The following is a 19186-nucleotide window of genomic DNA, read 5'->3' as shown; positions in this document are numbered from 1 at the left end:
CGAGATTACACTGATTTCTTTTGTAGCGTCTTTATATGAATTTATACTTAAACAGCAGATGCAGTACAGACTTGAGACTGTAGAGGCAGCTGACAGAGTGTCCAATGATGTCTGGGGAAATGTATTATACTTATAGAAGTCTAAATAAAAGTCAGCCTAGAGTTTTATCTCTTCTTTATTGATTTATATAAAGTTAAATGTAGAATTTGAGGTGATTTACCTCTGGTGTCTGATCCTATTTAGAGGAAATAATCAACAGTGAAGAAAAAAAAAAGTTCAAAGAGTATCCAGGAGTTTTCACTCTTTTGTTCTTCTCGTGTTACTCTTTCACATTCCTCGCTGTGTTTGTTTCTCATAGACGTCGGATTCGAAATTCCCGACCACTTTGTTGTGGGATATGCCCTGGACTACAACGAGTACTTCCGTGACCTGAATGTGAGTGAGTGTGAAGTGAACACAGCAGCGGTGTGACCTTTTTAGAAGCTTAAGAGAAAAGGATGAAAGGGAGGAGAGGATGAAGGAGAGTAAACAGAGGGAGAATCAAAGGGAGGCCCTCCGCCCCTGAAATCCACACTCACACAGCAGAGCTGATGCTACGATGCTGTTCCTCTGAATATCTCTGTGGAGTCAGGTGTCATTACTGAATTAACGAGTCAACTTCACCAAATGGTCGAGGTGTCATGGAAAATAAACGTATTCCCTTTATTCTAAGTTTCCCTTTAATCACAGGGAGCTGTTCTTTTTTAGATTTAAGTCAGACTTTGACTTCGTTTCTGACCATTTTTAACTAAAACTGTTTTATTTTTATTTCATTACCACAAAATAAATTAAAACTGTCTCTGACTAACTTTTATTTCATTGCCACAAAATAAATTAAAACTGTCTCTGAACTCAGATGATGACTGCATCAGACCTGTTTTTCCCCCTGGACACCGCATTAGGCGAATATGGTTGTGACGCACAATTTCCAAGATTGACGATAGGGGTCACTGTTGAGCCGATTTCCTGGTTGGCACCGATTAGTACTGGTCAAAGGTTGACCGGTTTAGTCAAGTGTTTTATGAGGAAAATCACTGTACAAGTACAAGTACAGGTCATTTCAGTATTTATGTTTCCACATTGATTTTCATCTCCAGCTTCAGTTCCTCCTTTTCTCATTTTTTTGTCTGACAGTTTATTTTAAGTCACATTTAAAACCAATTTAAGCTTTGTCCTCTTAACATCAGCAGAGACGTGACCTCACTGACAAACCCTACACTTACTCCTACAGCCGTGTGTGTGTGTGTGTATGTTCTGTACTGTGTACAGTGTTACTCGGCATGTTTCAGGGCGGTGGTGTTCAGTTTTGGACAGGAGGTGATGTGTGGAATGCAGAGGTTAGGGTTTCATTATCAGACTGGGTGAAGAAAAAAAAGTGTCCCCCCTCCTTCCTCATCTTATCTGGTCCGGTTCAGGCTCTGGGTCGACTTAAAGTTAAATTAACAAGTGTGTCAAATCTCTGAAGAGCGTTTTAAGAAAACACACAGAGTCTTAACTTGTCTTTTTCATCTCCATCTCTCCACCAGGAGACACTGACCTCGCTGACTCACTCTGACCCTGTCGTATTAAAACAAATTATAACAAAAAACTACAACATGTCTAAAGTACGCTATACATTTCACATTAAATACCATGAGCTCATTCTTTTTCTCTGCCATCTTTTTTTTCTTTCTTTCAGCATATCTGTGTTATCAGCCGCCATCTTTTTTTTTCTTTCAGCATATCTGTGTTATCAGCGAGGCTGGAAAAATGAAGTACAAGGTCTGAGAGGCATCGAGGCCATACATTACACACTGGTAATATTAATTACCTCCAGTAGAGTATAGGTGTGTGGGCGCTTTGTTATCAGTCACAGATGCTCTGTTATTATGTGTATTTAAATGTTAGCGGAATTCACATTTTTGAAGAAATAAAAATGAAAAACACATTCTGTGGATGTCCTGTTTCATCTGTTCTTACGACGGAAGTTGTTGTTTGTTTTCTTTTAATATCCTTGACTCTGTTATAAGATTAAGACTAAGATTGAGATTAAGATTATACTTCCTAATGTGGCCACTGTTATGGGCTGAGTCACTGAAATTCCTATTGCTCTCCTTTGGCATGTTAGTCATTTAAATATATGTTAAAAAAAAATCCCATCAACTGAAAGAAAAACTAGATTTAATGCTGCTGTGGTGAGAGCATCTTTTTAAATCTACGTGCATTTGTATCACAAAGGTTAATGACTACAATGACAAACACACTTGAACCCTGTGGCCTGTTGGTTTCTCCTCCCTCTGTTGTTCTGACCTCTAATTTAGAGGATTCTTTTTGGGCATAAAAATGTTTCATTCAGCTCTTGGTCCTTGCAGAGAGGATGCACTGATTCCTGGTACTGTACTTGTGTAAGAGTCTCCTTTCATCTCACTTCAAGGATCTTTTTCGTCTGAGGTTGTGAAATCTCAAGAGTTCTAATTTTTCATGCATCACATAAACTAATAAAAAGAGATTTTGTATATTTTAATTATTGAAACATTTTATTTACAGATTCACTCAATTCTTCAACACAAGGCTGCACATTTGGTTCATAAACATGAACCAAAAAGGGTGAAAATTTATCTGTACTTTTTATCACAAACTCCCTGTTTGCTCTCTGTCTCTTTCTTGGTAAAAACCTCTTTTTATTCCAGTAAACGGTCGATAAATAAACATCAGTCCTGTTGTCTTTTCACAAGGTTTATAGTCTCGCAATTACCCTCTGAGCTCCGGAGCTCTGGGGCTCAGAAATGAAAATAACATACACACAAATGACCCACACACACATGCACTCTGAAGTATTTTCTATGTGTTGTTGCCATCATCTGTGTGACTTACAGAGTCAATTGTGCGTGTCTACACACAGAGCAGAACATGGTTGACTTCACAACGCCTGCACTCGGGGAGTGATATCGCTAGGCTACGCACTCTTTACTCCCAACCACCTGAAACACCAAACAGTCACACACACACACACACACTGACTGGAACTGTTATTATTTTTACTGTGGACGAAAAAACATGTAAGTGATTTGTAATCACTGAAATGTGCTGAAATAATTAGACTCTTTTTTTGTTGACTCTGTGTGCAGCCAACCTGGGCTATTTTCATCCGTCAAAAACAAAACACAAAAATAGATAAGGATTAGCCAGAAAAGGCTAAATGTGGCAGGAACTACTTACACACGATCATACTTAAGTTTAGCAAAACATAGCCATGCTATATACTGTAGTCTATATATAGGTAATTAGCCTGAATAGGTAGATGGGTGAATAATAATAAGTTTTTATGTCATAAAAAATGAAAGTACTTTTTTTTCCTTAGAAAGCCTGTTGTTAGCCAAAGCTAATGGTCCATCTGTGGCTTTATCCCTCTCCAGGTGAAATGACCTGATAAAAGAGTTGCTGTGTGGATAATACAAGTAGCTGCAGACAAAAGAGACTTCTGGCAGATTTGGAGCGTTGGGTTTCTGTGTTGAGCTCTCAAATCACTCTCAGGTTTCACGTCTGTAGTGGTAAACAAACACCATCACTCAGGGAGGAAGCCCCTGCTCCAGTCTGGACTTATCTCAGCTCCATAACCCTGCAAGGTGCAGAGGAATGGAGATAAGAAAGAAACAACAAATTACCAGGGTTTTAGCGGTGTGCACTCTCCTCATCTGCAGCCACAGGGACACAGTTGTTCTTCAGACTCCTACTCCATGTGTCCTTATCGTGAAACACCCAACATTAATGCCACCAGCACCGGCCTGGGAACCCACGGGCCTTTGTCTCCCACCTTGAGGCCTGGAGGTTTGTTGAAAGCAGGACCAGACAAAAAAGCCTGGCAGATTTCACATAACGGAGCTTTGTGTAAGGGAACAGAGAACTGGGGCCGGCAACGGAAAATGGGCTACAGGTAAAACTGCACCGGGTACAAAAGGAACAAAACCAGAATTGTGTCACTGAATGGACGCACATGCATATATTTGACATCTGAAGCCTGTGGTTAGAGACGGGACGGGAGGCTTTGGTTTCATGTCAACGGCTCAGCAGATTGTCTCTAACTACAGTAGTTGGTTGTTACTGGATTTTAAAATGAACCTTTTTTTGAGAAACGGAAATGACATAAGTAAAACTGAGCACCAGTTATTTCTGGATCTGATTAGATGATGCCAGTGACCAAAAAGACTCCGAAATTCAGAGTAGAGTAATAAACATTAATGTAATGTCCACAGTAATTAATTAGTAATTAGTAAATAATTCAGATTAAAATATTCAATGCATCTCAGTTAATGGGCAAACATTATTCTTGTTTAATAGGGAAAAAACACTCACAATCAATCAGGATTAATCTTGATCTGTGAATAATCAAAATAAAAAAGGAATGTTTTATTTCATAAAAAATGCCAAAATCTTTGAGACAAAATGTTTTATTTCATTAAAAATGCCAAAATCTTTGAGACAAAATGGGGACGTGAGGAATCAGAATTCGGTCTCTGTCTCTAAGAGACCGACAACACCTTCAGATCTCACAACATTCAAGTACCAAGTGTTAATTGGTGATTAATGAAGGTGTCATACATGGAATTTTCCATCGTCAGACAGAGGAACCTTCTGCCATCGTGCTGCCAGTGTTTCAGCTATGTTTTGGTGTTGAGGGGCTTTTTGGTTAATTTTTGTAAATGTAGCCATTTTTTGATATCTACTGGCTAACTGACCTTTGACCTGTGAGAACATTTTAAATAGTCTGCCTAGTAACTGAGCAGTGCAGCTCTAATACACTGTCAGACTTTATGTTCAAATCAATATCCCTGTCCTGCCTGGATTAATCACGAAGTATGAGTACAAAAACAAAATAAATCACATTAAAATTAAGTGTTTACCAATGCACACATGCCTCTTACACCAATTAAAGTCGGCCATTGTCTGGATGAGAGTTCACCAGATCCTCAGACAATGGCTCCTCTCTGAAACCAGGGAAACCTCACCACAGTTTGGCTCTAAAGACAACCATTGTCCCGTCTTCTATTGTGACCCTGGAGGAGCCTGCTAACACAAAACTGTCAGCCTTTGTCTCTCTGCACATCAGCTGTGCGCTGTCCTTTATTTTTTTCCTCCTAGGCCTTGTGGAGTCCCATGTGGTCACCATGCCCTACATGGCCTGCAATAAAGTTAAGGACACTGTGGTTACAGTTGATAATGAATAAGAAAATGTGTTTCACTGGATCAACAGCGGAGGCACATGTGTGACCCTCAGGGTTTTAATTCTCCATTCACAATCGTGTTCTTGTGATTTCATCAGTTCACCATGAAGCTCAGCCAGATGTGTAGGATACAAGTGTTCACGAGCCAATTACCTTATTTAATCGTAGCAAGAAAAAAAAAGTTAAATGCCAATGTAGAAACTGCTAAAAGTTGTAAAAATGTAGTCAGCAAAAATAATTTACGGTTAAAATAACCATAGTTAGAGGTTAGCCTTTATGGTTATAAGTAAAACAAATACACATTTGCTCATAAACCATGACTATCTAAAATAAAAAAAATGACTTTCAACCACAGAATAAAACATGTTAATAAAAAATGCTGATTGATATGAAAGATATGAAAGATATTTAATTATTATTTTTATAACTACGAATGTCCTGCTTGTGTTTCTGAATAGATCAGCTCCTACTCTGTTATGTAACAACGCCTGCAATTGGCCCGCTTCAAAATTCCAAATTTAAACTCACCATCTGATTGGTCTACATACTGGCCGGGGCGGGTACATGTCTAAAGGGCGGAGCTCTGCCCGTTCCAGGGAGACTGCTCTGTCTCCATACAGACTGTCGCGCCTCCAACCGGAGACCTTCTACGCCTACAGGTTACTTTTCACGGGTTTTTGGAAGGTGGCGTGTATTTTTTTTACGGGAGGAGATCCGTCAAACACCGGGAGATGAATGAACACTGGCGGGTTGAGTGTGGCTCGGTGCCCCTGTGGCTGAGATGCCCGCTGGATGGCGTTCACCCTGGATTTTTCACTGTCTTTTCACTAACAGGTAGTGAGAGCCAAATGGAGACTGATTATCCCGCTTTGTAATCTATTTTTCTCCTTTAAACCATCTCTGGAACCGGACCAAGCTTTGAATTCCCTCCCACAACAAACATGGACGACGTTTATGTCATTTCGTGTGGTTATTATCTTGTATTTGTAACAGGTTGGTCGTTTTTCTCCAGTCTTCACTATTATAACAGTCAGCAACCTGTCGTTAAGAAAATAATAGATGGTGGTGCGTTCAAGGACCGATGCTGCCTGTTTATATTTAGAGCTTGGCTTCATTTTCACGACTGATGGTTGGTCGTTGGTCGCGACGCTTATTGACCTCGTTTTTGGACATTCTTTCCATTCACACGAACATATATTATTTCGGTCTTTGTTTATGATAAAATTTTAAATGAATTGATGTATTATTTACTTCATTCTTAATAGTAACTATGATATTGTAATTATGTTACACATGTTTAACCGCAGAATATTTAAAGTAAAGCAATAATATAACGATTACGTTTATCTAAAAATGAAGGGAGGCAATATTCTTAGATAAAACACCTTTATTTTATAATTTCGACATATTTTTGGGATTGTATTTTTGAATGACTAGAGCCATCATACATATATGGACTATGGAGCATAAACGTTATGACTTAAGTGTTTGTCAAAAGTTAATTTAAGGTTTGAGTAAGACAAGAAAAAGTAAAATTAGTAATTTATAGTCATTAATGCTGCCAAGAATATTTAAATATTGTTTTTTCTAGAATAGTGAATTAATGTTGTTTTTTATGTCCAGATTTAAACCAGTGACATGAAGAAGGGGGACGCTGTGGACTAGGACACAATTTTTTGGTTCTTTTTGTCTTTTTCTGTTTACTGTTTTGTTTTGGCCTCATCCTCACCTTACTTCACCTCAATGTGGACCCTAAAGGACGTCTTCCTCCTGCTCTGCTGTTTGAAATGACATGATGGCAGCACGTGGGAGTGATTCACTACAGGACAATGAAGAGAGTAAACACAGGGACGTCGTCGCTCCATCTTGCAAGGTAAGACACTGTGCACTTGTTAAAGCCCGCTACAACTGTGTGGTTGTTATTGATTGTTTGGATAATTGTGTTTGTTTGTAGGTACATGGAATGATGGGTAGAACTGTGCCCTGTAGGTGATGACTTGTAGTCGAACCCTTATCTGACTTGTGCTCCTTATGCTTAAACAAATGGAAAACCTATTCATTTTGTGTTAGTTAGTAAGTCAATAATAATATGTTTGTTGCTAATCTTTTCTGCAGTTCTTCAAAAGTCTTTGTTAAAGCAATATACTTGAATGGATGTCTGGCAACCAAAATATACTGTATGACTGTCTTTCCAACTCTTGAAGTCTATATGTCGACGCAAAACATGCAGTTTTAGTCCCAGCAGTCGGATGGCAGCTCATTTGTAGTCTTTTTTTTATCACCAACGTCTTCAAAGTCAGATTTATGTGTTGACTTAAATAATAGTAGTAAAGTAGTAGTAAAGAGTAGATATAGTCACGCAGCATCGAGTCACTGTTTTCTTATTTGAAAGCCAGAGAGAAGATCTGAGGTCAAGCAGTATTTGACCTCTACAAGATATTGTGGTCACTGGAGTACTTTACACTTCACCCAAACATCATTTCTTGTCCTAATTTTCAATTTAGCTCCTGTGTCTTTGGCTCTAATGTCAAGGCCGAGTCTGGTATTTAGGACCAAGTGATGGCAACATAAGAAGAAGTGTTATTACGAGGTTGTAGCGAAATCTTGTAGCTGGTTGGTCAGTGACCATTGACCGGGTTGGAGAGATCTGTGTGTAACTGTAAAAACAGACAATGTCAGAAATGTTGTGCAACGTTTTCCAACTGCTTTATACCCAGGTCCTCGGCCCCTCAATATCTTCCTTGTAAGTTGTTGACACATTATGCACATTTTTGCCAGATTGGATCATCCATTTTTGACACAGTGGAATCTTTGTGCTGCTTTAGTGGATGTGCTTGACACTTGCATGTGGTTTCCCTCCTCATTCCAGTCACCTGCGGTGATGGGAAACATCTGTGAACACATCGTATTGTTGCCCCTATATCTTTGTGCCAGATTCTTGCCAGTGTACACTCCTGGTCAGCAGCGCTGACTTCATCAGCGCTGCTTCTAAGTTGTTTTCTGTTACTGAAGAAGAACTGGTAACATGCTGTCAGAGGGAGGAAGAGAGTGAATGTGTTGCAGCCGGCTGCCAGTGTTCGGGGTGATAGGGTTCAATTTTCCCCTCTCTGACAAACTGGTTAAGTGCACAAAGAGGTTTTTGTACTTTTCATTACTAATCGGACTGGAACTTCTGCAGGTCCTCATGATAAATGACACATTGTGGAGCTCATCATTCTCCTCTACCGCACAGTAGCTCCAGCTCTTACATCACTGTAGTCATTGTCATCATCATTCGTGTACAGTTAGGCCTGAAGTGTGTCATAACAGCTATGCAGAAGTGGCGTGTTTTGGATTAATCCCTCATCAGAAAATGGCAACCGTGCCGTCTGTGTGCTCTAATCCTCTTAGCAGTTCTGACATATCAGAACTAGCTGAGGAAAGGCTGCATGAATCTTTGGGAAGGGGGCTGAATCGGGGTGTCAAAACCGCTGGAGTTTGTGAATAAACGGGTGACGGGTGAAAATGGGAGGAGCCGAAATCACAGATGTCTTGTTATTGTTGTGTAAAAACGAATTATAATTGCATATTAAAATCAGCTTATGCTTGTCAGAGCCAGGGAGCAGAGCATTAAGTCACTTCTGGCTGTAGTTTTTTGTTGAATTCAGATGTGATCAGTGAGCCGAAGGATAGGGCATATTTTTTGGTTTTTTAATTCATGTTATCCCTGGACAAATAATGCCTTTGTCCCTGTAAAAAGACGCAGTTTCATCATCTATTACCCTAGCAGACTTGGGCTCACTATGGCCAATAGATAGTCCATATATCTTTAAAGATCTGGTCAAGTTGAATTCAGGATTTATGATGAGATTTGAAAATAAAGAAGAAATATTGACAGCAGATGTGTGTCACCCGTGACTCACATTCTTCCTGACGACTTGTAGCTAATCCTTATCCACCCGGTGCCTCCTGCAGCACCAACACACAACTTGCCCAACATTTAGGCTTCACCGCTAATGAACTGGGAACTTCTGATTGTCGAGATCCCAGGCGGGACGAGGTTCCCCACCTCCCTCTCCGATGTCCCCCTCCCTCCCCACTGCATCATCTTGGTTTGCTAATGAGGCCCCTTACTTCCCCTCCACCCCGTCCCACTACTGTCAAAACGATGGCTGGGGTAATTTGGACTCAGCTGCCCCCCTTATTAAGAGTAAAAAACCCCACGTGTAAAACGTCGGCTGGTTTTTCTGCCTCATTCACACTGTCACTCAAGCAGCTGAGGCCACGTCTGCACATCTTTACAAAAACTGAGAAACAAAAGATGTTTGCATTACTGGGTTGCCAGTTTCTCCTGCTTGCTTAATGGATAAAAACCTAAACAAATCTCATCTACTTTAGTCAGGATTATAATTATACATTATTCTATTTGCCAGTTTCTCCTGCTTGCAGGAGGAAAATACATTTGAATTTTTTTAATGGATAGAAACCTTAACAAATCTCATCTACTTTGGTCAGGATTATAATTATACATTATTCTATTTTAAACCTTGTTGTGTTGCTATGTCATCCTTCTCTTCTGTCTTTTTTTTTGTTTTTTCAACCCAAATTCAGCAGGGATTCACAGTTTAATTACATCGCAGCTTCAGCTGCAACATAAACGTGTGTAAGGAAGCAGAGCAGACTGAAAAACCTCCGTGATTAATTTGTCTGCAGCATTTATTGATCACTGCCATCATTCATGTACGGGAGAAGAGAACTAAGGGCAGTGCTGCCGATGCTCCGTGCCTCGCTCTAAATATATCCCCTCCCCGCTCCGTAACACCTCCCACCCAGCCAGCAGCACGCTTGTCTTTCAGCCGTCCTCTGTTCCCGCGTGTTTTAGTGATGCTATATTTAACCCATGGAAAGATTAATGCTGTGTGTGTGTGTATGTGTGTCAGGAGAGGCGGGGGGATCACTGTCACAGAAACATTCTCTTTCTACAGGAAAATGCCGGATGTTGTGCGACTGTTGGTCAGGACAGTATGATTATAGAGGTCGAGGAACGCGACTGTGGGCAGTTTGTCCCGTGTTTTAATGGAAACTGGTGAGGATTAAATCTTTCCAAACACGTTAACACGTCCACTTGGATGCATTCAGGGTCTTAGAGAACTCAAATTTCCAGCGTCACCACCCAGTTCTAATTGAGCTGAGTATGAGCTCACTTTTAGAGGTCAAATGGTTTATTTTAGTCACTGCTACAAATGCTTTTCCATAAAGGCTGGAACACGGGGTTGAAAAACAAGAAAAAGTCAAACGTGGAGATTCACAGTTTACTCATACTTCACAGGCCAACAAGAAAACATTTTTGTTTCACACATTCTGCTGCTGCAACAGTAAATACTCTGTGTGTGTGAATGAAAGTGGAGTAACTTTCTGAGCTAATCCGGGACAAACACAATGAAAAACATGTTGTGGTCAGCAATCTTCACACTTAGGCTTGTGTTTTTGTTGTTCATCAAAAAGGGATGCCAGGATAAAGGCAGCTCACAGTTTCATATGCATTTTAAGAAAGCGCACATCTTCAGAGGATGTACTACAGTGCTTTGTGAACTGACACGTATTATTTATCTGCATTTTAGAACCATTCATCAGCCGGAGCACAGACAGAACCATTCAGATTTGCATACATTTGAATAGCAAATCTTGTCTCAAGCAGCACGTCGTGGTGCCTTTGTAATCACGGCACTGACCTGGACATGACCTGCTTTCTGGTTCAGACACAGATAGTGTACGAGATCGTTGGAGGGTTTCCTCAGAAACACCAGACCTGCCATCAAAGTCTTACCAGATGGTGTCTGTGTTTCGGAATCTCTTATCTGATTCAAACTCCCCACTGACCACAGACTAGAGAGGGGTGATTGGTGTGCACACATCAAAGGTCAGACCAAACTGGGTCTCTGTGCCTAGTAGATGTGTTTTAGACCCTGATTGGTGTTTTTTTGTGGCAGTATTCTGCATGTTCAGCAAAAGCAACGAGTCAGATGATTGGATGATGAGCAGAGATTTTTCCAAATTTTTATTTTCTTTTTCATCCTTTTGGCTCCAAGTCAACAATCTTTAACAAGAGTGTAAAACATTATGGTAAAAGGTAGAAGGTTTGCAGAAGCAGGCAGAACAAAACCAGACTAATGCTCAGTGAGGCTGAAGTGCTGTCTTTTACACATGCCTGGGGCATACATTAACACTTGCCCCATGTGGCTCCATCATCGTGTGAAGTGCAAGGATCAGTTTATTTATTCATATGCATAGATTAAATTCCTAAATCCGTCATATTTTACACCTTGCGGGCTCGATAAGCCCCCGATTATGTAATAGGAAGACCATGTCCCAGTCGTGGGAAACACAGGATAAATCAGGAAACGTATTACTGTTCCTGCGACAGATTCATCTGAAAAATTTCCTATCGGCTCCTTGTGTTCAGTACAGTAACACGCTGCTATCAGGACATTTTTCTTACCCACAGCGTTTTTTGTGGCCTTTGAGTCTTGGCAGGAAACCACATTGTTTCCCATCGGCATCAGCAGAAGAAATGAACGCAGGCTCGGCGATGAAGGAATGATTTCATGAATGGACGGCAGAGAAGCGGCTGAATGGCAGAGCTGTTCTTTTTTTAGAAACACCCGTCCAGACTGCTGCTAACTGCTGAAGCCTCTCAAGTTAAAGAGCTTGTAGCAGGTCATGTCTGACAGTAAATATAATCTCCCTAAATTGACCGCAACCGCTTAATTGTGGCCCTTCTTGCTTGAAGAACCACTGAATGTGTGTCTGTGGCCCAACATGTCAGTTCAAATGGGAGGGTAAGGGATTTCCTTGCATCAAAGAAATCATGTTACGTCATTGGACATAGATTAGTGAACCTTAGATGTGTAAATTAGGCTATCATCAACAAAGGTTAGTCATTAATAAGGAACAGACTTTACAAAGGTTTACCTCCCACGTCGATTTGACTAGAGTGAACCGGTTTTTTGCTTCTTTTTAGAAAGAGGCACATTTTAATATAATTTTGGCTATTTATAATTATTATTAGCATTTACATATTTTAGTCTATTTTGTTGTTTCTGCTCTGTCCTATTTGTTATTTTATGTTGAGGTTAGTTTTCTTTTCTTTTCTTTTAGCATATTGTGTGATTTTTGTTAAAGATTTTTAGCTCTTCATCCCTGACGTGCCTGTGCATTTTCAAAGAGCTCAATGAGATCCATAACTCAGTGTTGATTAGATTGTATTGTCTTTTGGGTAGGGTGATGCGGGTCGGGGGGAGGGGGAGGGAATCAGGGGTGTACTCGCCACTGCAGATACAAAACAGTATCCAGGAAACTGCCAAACAGGTAAAAATAGCACAAAAAATATATATAAATACGTTGGTTCGAACTAAAGTCTGAAAAAAAAATCATTTCTTTCCCGGGTGTTGACTCACTGCAGGTCGTGTCATTCTTTCTCCTCCGTGTAACTGAAGCAGGTTGTTTTGCCTGTTTTGCTGCGATGGTCTCACAGCAACCCCTGGCATGCTTATTTTTGCTCTAAAACTCTGCACCTCTTCCAGTAAATCATAGCCAGTGGGAGGCCCGGCCTCCCAAGTTATGGAAAACACAGAGTTAGTGTGCTGATAATGGGCAATTCTGGGGGATTTGAAGAGTTATGGGGGGCAAGTAGAGGAGAAGAGTGAGCGATCTCCTCCCTGGCTGGTGCTCTCAGGATATTTTGAGGCCCAGGGTCGTGGTGTCCAGGCGTGGCGGGTGGCTCGTGGGACTTGGCTGACCTTTCTGACTAGACTGTGTGTGTAGCCTCCTGACCTGATGTCACGTCTTGTGTCTGAATGATTACTCGAGTTGTCTTTACCTTTATTTTTTGTGATATATATGCGTGTCTGGTATGGCTTTCTGGAAGGGGACCTAAATTGTTTCCCGCTCAAGATTCAATCTTCCCGTTGCCCAACCACTTCTGGACTGTGTGGTAGAGAGTTTTGCCTTATTGTTTTAAACATCTATAATTGAACCACTTTTCTGATGAAGCTGCTTGTACTGTATTCCAGTTGCACTGATTTATACTTTATAAACCATCAAAAGTCAATGTTAGTGTAAACACGCCAAGAAAACACTGTCATTGAATCCACTATTTTCTTGTTCTTTTCTCCTGAACATGAATCCTGTTTTCTGTCTGAAAAGTTTAATATCTTTAACGTTGTACAGTAACGTACAGTCTTAAACTGGATGTCAATTTACTAAAAAGCAAAGCCCTCCAAGGTTTTTAGAAGTGGTGGGGGCTGCAGCAGTCTCCCTGCAGAAAACTTTTTTCCAGAATAGGACGTTAAGTTGCACAGGACAGCATTCCGTACTATCAGCAAATGTAGAAGAGAGTCTGCAGCCTGCAGACTGTAGCTAAGCCTTTTCGAGGTGTCAGAAGGTTTACTGTAATTTCAGGCTAATGATGAACACATCTTGAAGAGTCATGGATGAGATGGAAATCCTTCTGACCAGGAATTTGTCCTGCATTGCGACCAGATGCACGTTGATTTAGTGTTTACTGCTGTGATGCTCCGACTGCCTCTGCCTGGTACTGCTGCAGAGACAAGCACAAGGAGGCACCGACGGAGAGAATGAGACGACATCACAGAAGAAGAGGAGGAAGTCAGGATCAAAAACAGGGACCGGGCGGAAAATGCAGAAGCAGATGACAAGGAAACTGTAAAGTCTGCTCCATCATCTTGCAGACTTTCCTCCCACCGGCCGCTCTGTGTTTTGCTGCATCTACTTTGATTTACCTCTCCTGCAAATCGACCCATTATTTGCATATTTTCTGCTGCTCTGATCTCAGGAGGATTCATTTCTTTTTCTTTTTTTTAAACATCCAGCCTGCACCATTGATCATTGGTAATGAAGCAGAGCTGGGAGCCACGGTCGTAGCTGAGGGGAAACCTTCTGGGTTTACAGATGGGCCAAGACTTTCCCTCCTTTTCCTCCTGCTGCCGCTGATGATTTTCCTCCACATCTTTGTGCCATCCTCATTGTCTAGGTGGTGTTAATGAGCGTCTCTCCCAGCAGGGTGCATTTTTGGCACAGCAGTGTCTGGCCCACAGAGCTGAGCGGCAGGTGGACTTCTCTGGTCTAACTTTAAGATGAGCCTAAAAGTTCTGGACTGTATGATTAACAACAACTGGAGCATGATTTGCAGCATGTACTGTGCCTGGAACAATCAGGTCAGTTCACCCTTCACTTTATTGTATTATCATTTAAAAACGTGATCCTTATTTTTCTTCATAAAAGATTTTAAGAATGACTCATGAGAAAAAAAAATACTGGTGATTTTGGACATTTGAGTTCCATAAATGAAGCTGTTTCCTGGAGAAAAGTTCTCTCACAGTCCTGCTGTATTAGAATGGCTTTTTACAAAATAGAGATTTTGGTCACATTTCATCGTTTTGTGTTTATCGCCTGGTCCCTGTTGCTCAGTCGTGCTCTCCAGTTAAAGGCATCCCTGACATCTGGTGTATTAATAGCCAGCATTCATTCAATAGTACGGCAGGGAAATAGAGACCGTGGAGTGCTTGGCATGCTGACCTCTGGGTGTTCCTGGTATTGCAAACCCAGTCCCCCGTGCAGCTGTGGGTGGCTCGGCTCGGGGCATTTGAATCTTATCAAGTGATTTTTGGACTGAAAACTCTTTCTCTTGGCAGCACAGCATGTAAGGTTGAGGCATTTTACCCTGAAGCATCTGAACTATCGTCAGTAAATACAACAGCGTGCAAGAATCAATTCAAATATTTGGTCATATCATGTTCATCTCTGTTCGCTCTTAATGGGATGGCATGTTAAGTAGAAGTGTGCAGAGGTCACAGTCTTTTTTTGAATGTTCGAATCTGAGCATGTGAATGTCGTCTCACTGTCATACAGTGCTCTTTGTGGCGCTGTCGTGTACACATCCGTTTGTCTCCATGTGCACAGAAGTCAACTTGGCAGCCTTTCTGTCGCTTCATATCTCCGACATGCTTTTTTGGCGTTTTGCACTGGATTTGCACACAGACAGCTCATTGTTTCCTGTGCCACTGCCTCCCCCTTCCGCCCTTGTTTCATTTTTTTTTCATGCCATGGAATGTCTGATGTGAGGAGCACAGAAGACGGGCACAGAATGTGGCAGCGCTGATCTCTGTCCCTGCCCAGTCCCCTAACTTAATTTTAGCCGTGCTGAAAATTATCCGAGTCCCACCCTGAATGACAGGCCTGTGTTCCCAGATCCTCTTCTGTCCCAGACGCTTAAAAATGGCCCTTTGTGGAGCACAGAGGCCTCATGAAATATTTACAGACCAACACCTGGTATGAGACAAGAGCCAGGGCATCAACTGCCACCAATAACTACGAGGTCAACGCTCTATTAATACACCTCCCATAGATGAATTGGTGTGCTTATTCATATTTACCAGTTGGGATCATTCAGGTCTCCACGACTCAAACATGCACGCCATTCAGAGTCGGGGCAGAGATGTTAGGCAGTGAGGGAATAGTCGGGTAAGACCAAAAAAAAAGAAAAAGAACTTTGGTCAGTTGTCACCACTTTGTGTCTAAGATCAATAAAAAGAGGGAGTTGTTTGAAGTTGTAGCCTCAAGTTATTAGAGAAAACAATGGGTCCATAAACACAAAATACAGCCTGATCAGCCTCGTTGACCCGGGACCACATTATTAATTCAGAAGACTATAAAGGACACAAGAGACGGGGTAATGTTTCATGGGACTCATTGAGGGCAGAGTATCAAAGTGGACGCTGTTTCCCACTGAAACAGTCATCTGGACATCGGCCTATTTCTTATACAGTCCAACCTGAGATAACACACACACACTAATTCTAATTTTGTTGCTATAACACACAGGACTCAGGGTTAAACAGGAGAGTCCAAATGTCACCCTGATGTCACAGCGCTGCTCCGAATCCTCAAAGAACGAACCAGGATTAATAATTCATACATAAAGAAACCAATTATACAGTGACTTTGCTCGCATCTGGGTTGGATGGGGTGATGGCAGTGCCCCCAGGGACTCTAATGGGCCCACCTGCTCTCTGTCTGAGGGAGGGGTTAGCCAAGGTGTCTGGGTGGCTGGCTGGATCACTGACATGCATGTCAGCTCTTTGTTTGGGTGATGCTCAGGGATTTGATGTGGGGGGTTGTTTGCCTCTCACCTTTAGTGACATTTCTGTAGTGATGAACCACACCCAACACTAGGGGCCCTCGGGTTCTTTGTTAGACTGGACTGGACAAGACTGGAGACTAGAACAATGCTTTCAGGGCAAATAAAGATGTTTTTTGCCCCTGCAGAAATTCTGAATTTGTTTTTTATTATTATTATTATTATCTTTTAAAGCTGGAAAGCCTTCTTTTGTCCAATAACATATATGGGTCTTCCATGTTTGTCCCAGAGTCTTGCCTGGACACCGCAGACTGTCATCTGGCCTCTGTCTGTCTGTACTCCTGTCCATTTTCTTATTCCTCTTCTTCCCTCGTCGTTCTTTCTTTGTGGGGTGGAATTCCAGGCTGTTGCTCCACACAATTGCCCAAACATTAGCATTTGAAAGCAGCCGAAGGGCAGTAAGAGCAGGGGGGGTGGGGGGGGTGCGAAGGGAGGAGGGGGAGAGTCATAAAACATCCCAAATCAGAACTTTAATCAGCCTCTTGCTTGCACATGTGCGTTTCAGCCCATCATTTCCCAAGAGAAGCCTTAAATTCTCCTAAATCGTGAGGCTGTTCATGTGCTGGACACATAATGTCAATCAAGGAATCCATAATTTATGCATGATTTTTGTTATTCTTTTGTCCCTACTACAACATGTGAAGACGAGTAAATCTTTACAGTAAATAATTGCTGCACCACATTCCTGATACCTGTGTCACAGCATTGCGCTACTGTACGTCACTGTAATGCACTGAGTCTGACCGCTGCACCACAGCACAGGTGATGACACAGACACAGAGTAAAACCTGTGTTGTCTTGTTGGGGTGAGATGACTGAGGCATTAAACCGTGGTGTTCTACCTCCCACTGTGGCAGGTTAATGTTTACACACACGATCATTTTAAGCCCAGCGACACATGAACCTCTAACTTGGACCTTGGAGCAGTTTGGCAGGATCCTGTTACAGGCAGACCTTAGTTCTGGTTTAGTTATGCCCTCCAATGATTTAGGGCTGAACACAGGAGGCGCTCCAACAGTTGAGCCTCAGTGAAAAGGCAGTAGGATAAATTTAGAGATTTCACGCTGCAGCTTTGAAGAATCGGCTCGTAGTAGCAAAATTAGGTCAGATTTGCTACACTAAAAAACTGATGACAGAAAATCCTGTCTTGGACAAACATCCTTGAGAATTTCTGCTGCAGTATTTGTTTTTTAAAGACTCGCACCCCTTCGCCTTTAGCTGTAATTTTTAGCTCCAGTGTCGTCCTCAGCTGATTTTCTTTTGTGGCGGGAGACGTGAACAGAATGCTGATTCACCTCACACTGCAACCATAAACCCCACCCTCCCCACATACGCACTGCCACTGCCACCATCCTATCCTGATCTGTCCCCTTAGAGACGTGATCCATGCAGCGTAGGTGCACAGTGTTGCAGCAAACATGCAGTAACAGAGAAACTAGAATCTTAGAAAACAAGTTGTAAAGACCGTCCTCCACTCTAATCTTAGGGACCCCTGTGTCCTCTGTGTATTTGGACACCACACAGAAAAAAAAAAAAACATTTAAAGACATTCTCCCATTCATTTTTTTTAAACAAACTATTCTCAAGTAGGAGACAAGACAACTGGGAAGGATGTGACCAGAAAGCATCTGGATGCTGCCGAGTCTCCTTGGCATGAGCTGCTGAAAAGAAAAGCTGCTCGGACGAATGCAGCTGTCTTTGGTGCAATGCAGAGAGGGCTGGGAGGAGCTTGGCCTGTGGGGGGAGCTGCATGCATTAGAGTGCGTGTGTGTTGGTGTAAAATGTTGTTTTCATCCATAAGTGTTCTTACACTGGGTCTCCTGAGGTGAGGTTGTAAATATTTCTGGCACAGAAGAGTAGAAAAGGGGTGATTTTTCTTTTCTTTCTGTTTGTTGTCTTGTTATTTGAATGCCACGTCCAGAACTACCTCTGTGGGACACATTGAAGCACAGTTAGGACTAGAGCAGTTACATCATTCAGGACAGTCGGAGGGCGGAGTCTGGAGAGATAATGGAACATCTATAGATCGCTCTCGTGTATCAGTTACTTCAACCCATCTACGATTAAAACACTTTTCCATCATCGTCTCATTTGATTAAAAATCATTAAAAACAAGCCACTCATTTGTTTATGGCTTTCGTGATTGTATTTCTGAATCCTTCCACCGTGTCCTTCTTCTGACCTTACAGTTTCACAGCATCAGTGGGTCACCGCTTGTTTTCCACTCATCCGCAGCAGGCATCACAGTAACGGTGTTGATAATTGGCTGAGAGTTCGGTCTCAAAGTCTGTGATTGGTTCTGTAGGTCAGTCGGTGAATTCATATGTATACACAACCCTGAATTTGTCAGACAAAAAAATGGGAGACAGTACTTTGTAAACAACATTGTAGTAGAATAGATGCAGCCATAAAACGGCTAATTTGTCATGTCTGTACATGTAGTTCACTGACATCTCAATAGGGCTGAGTCCAAGTCACTGTTTTAAATCAACTGAACTGAAGAAAAAAAAACTACCTGCCGCTGACATGGCTGAGGTCATATTTCTACACTTGATGTATTTACATAAGTATGTGCACCTCCACCGCCTGCTGAAAATCCATTCAACTCCCATTGTCTGACATTGTAACACAAATGACATCCATATGTTTCCGTCCGACTGTTTTTCTTTTCACTTTTTACTCTCTCATACGGCCGGGCAGGCACGCCAGAGAGAAAGGCTCATCAGTTGACCGGCTGTTTACTGTTGTG

General features: G+C 41.8%; 1 protein-coding gene across 2 annotated transcripts in view; it reads left to right on the top strand.

Annotated features, from left to right (window-relative positions):
• Positions 1-5840: 5840 nt before the first annotated feature.
• The window catches only part of arhgap21a (Rho GTPase activating protein 21a), a 62862-nt gene continuing 49516 nt past the window's right edge, over positions 5841-19186 (top strand). Inside the window, exons 1-2 of one of the 2 annotated variants that reach the window (XM_008308074.3) lie at positions 5841-6074; positions 6864-7113. In XM_008308074.3, coding sequence (XP_008306296.1) covers positions 7033-7113 — 81 coding nt within the window. In that variant the 5' untranslated portion in view covers positions 5841-6074; positions 6864-7032. Of the gene's footprint in view, positions 6234-6863; positions 7114-19186 lie in introns of both variants that reach the window. The other variant, XM_008308073.3, reaches the window with a different exon arrangement.

This window comes from Cynoglossus semilaevis, chromosome 3, assembly GCF_000523025.1.
Source record: "Cynoglossus semilaevis isolate Cse_v1.0 chromosome 3, Cse_v1.0, whole genome shotgun sequence".
NCBI lineage: Eukaryota > Metazoa > Chordata > Actinopteri > Pleuronectiformes > Cynoglossidae > Cynoglossus > Cynoglossus semilaevis.
The sequence above is the reverse complement of the archived record's forward strand: the minus strand, read 5'-3'. Positions and strand labels throughout refer to the sequence as shown.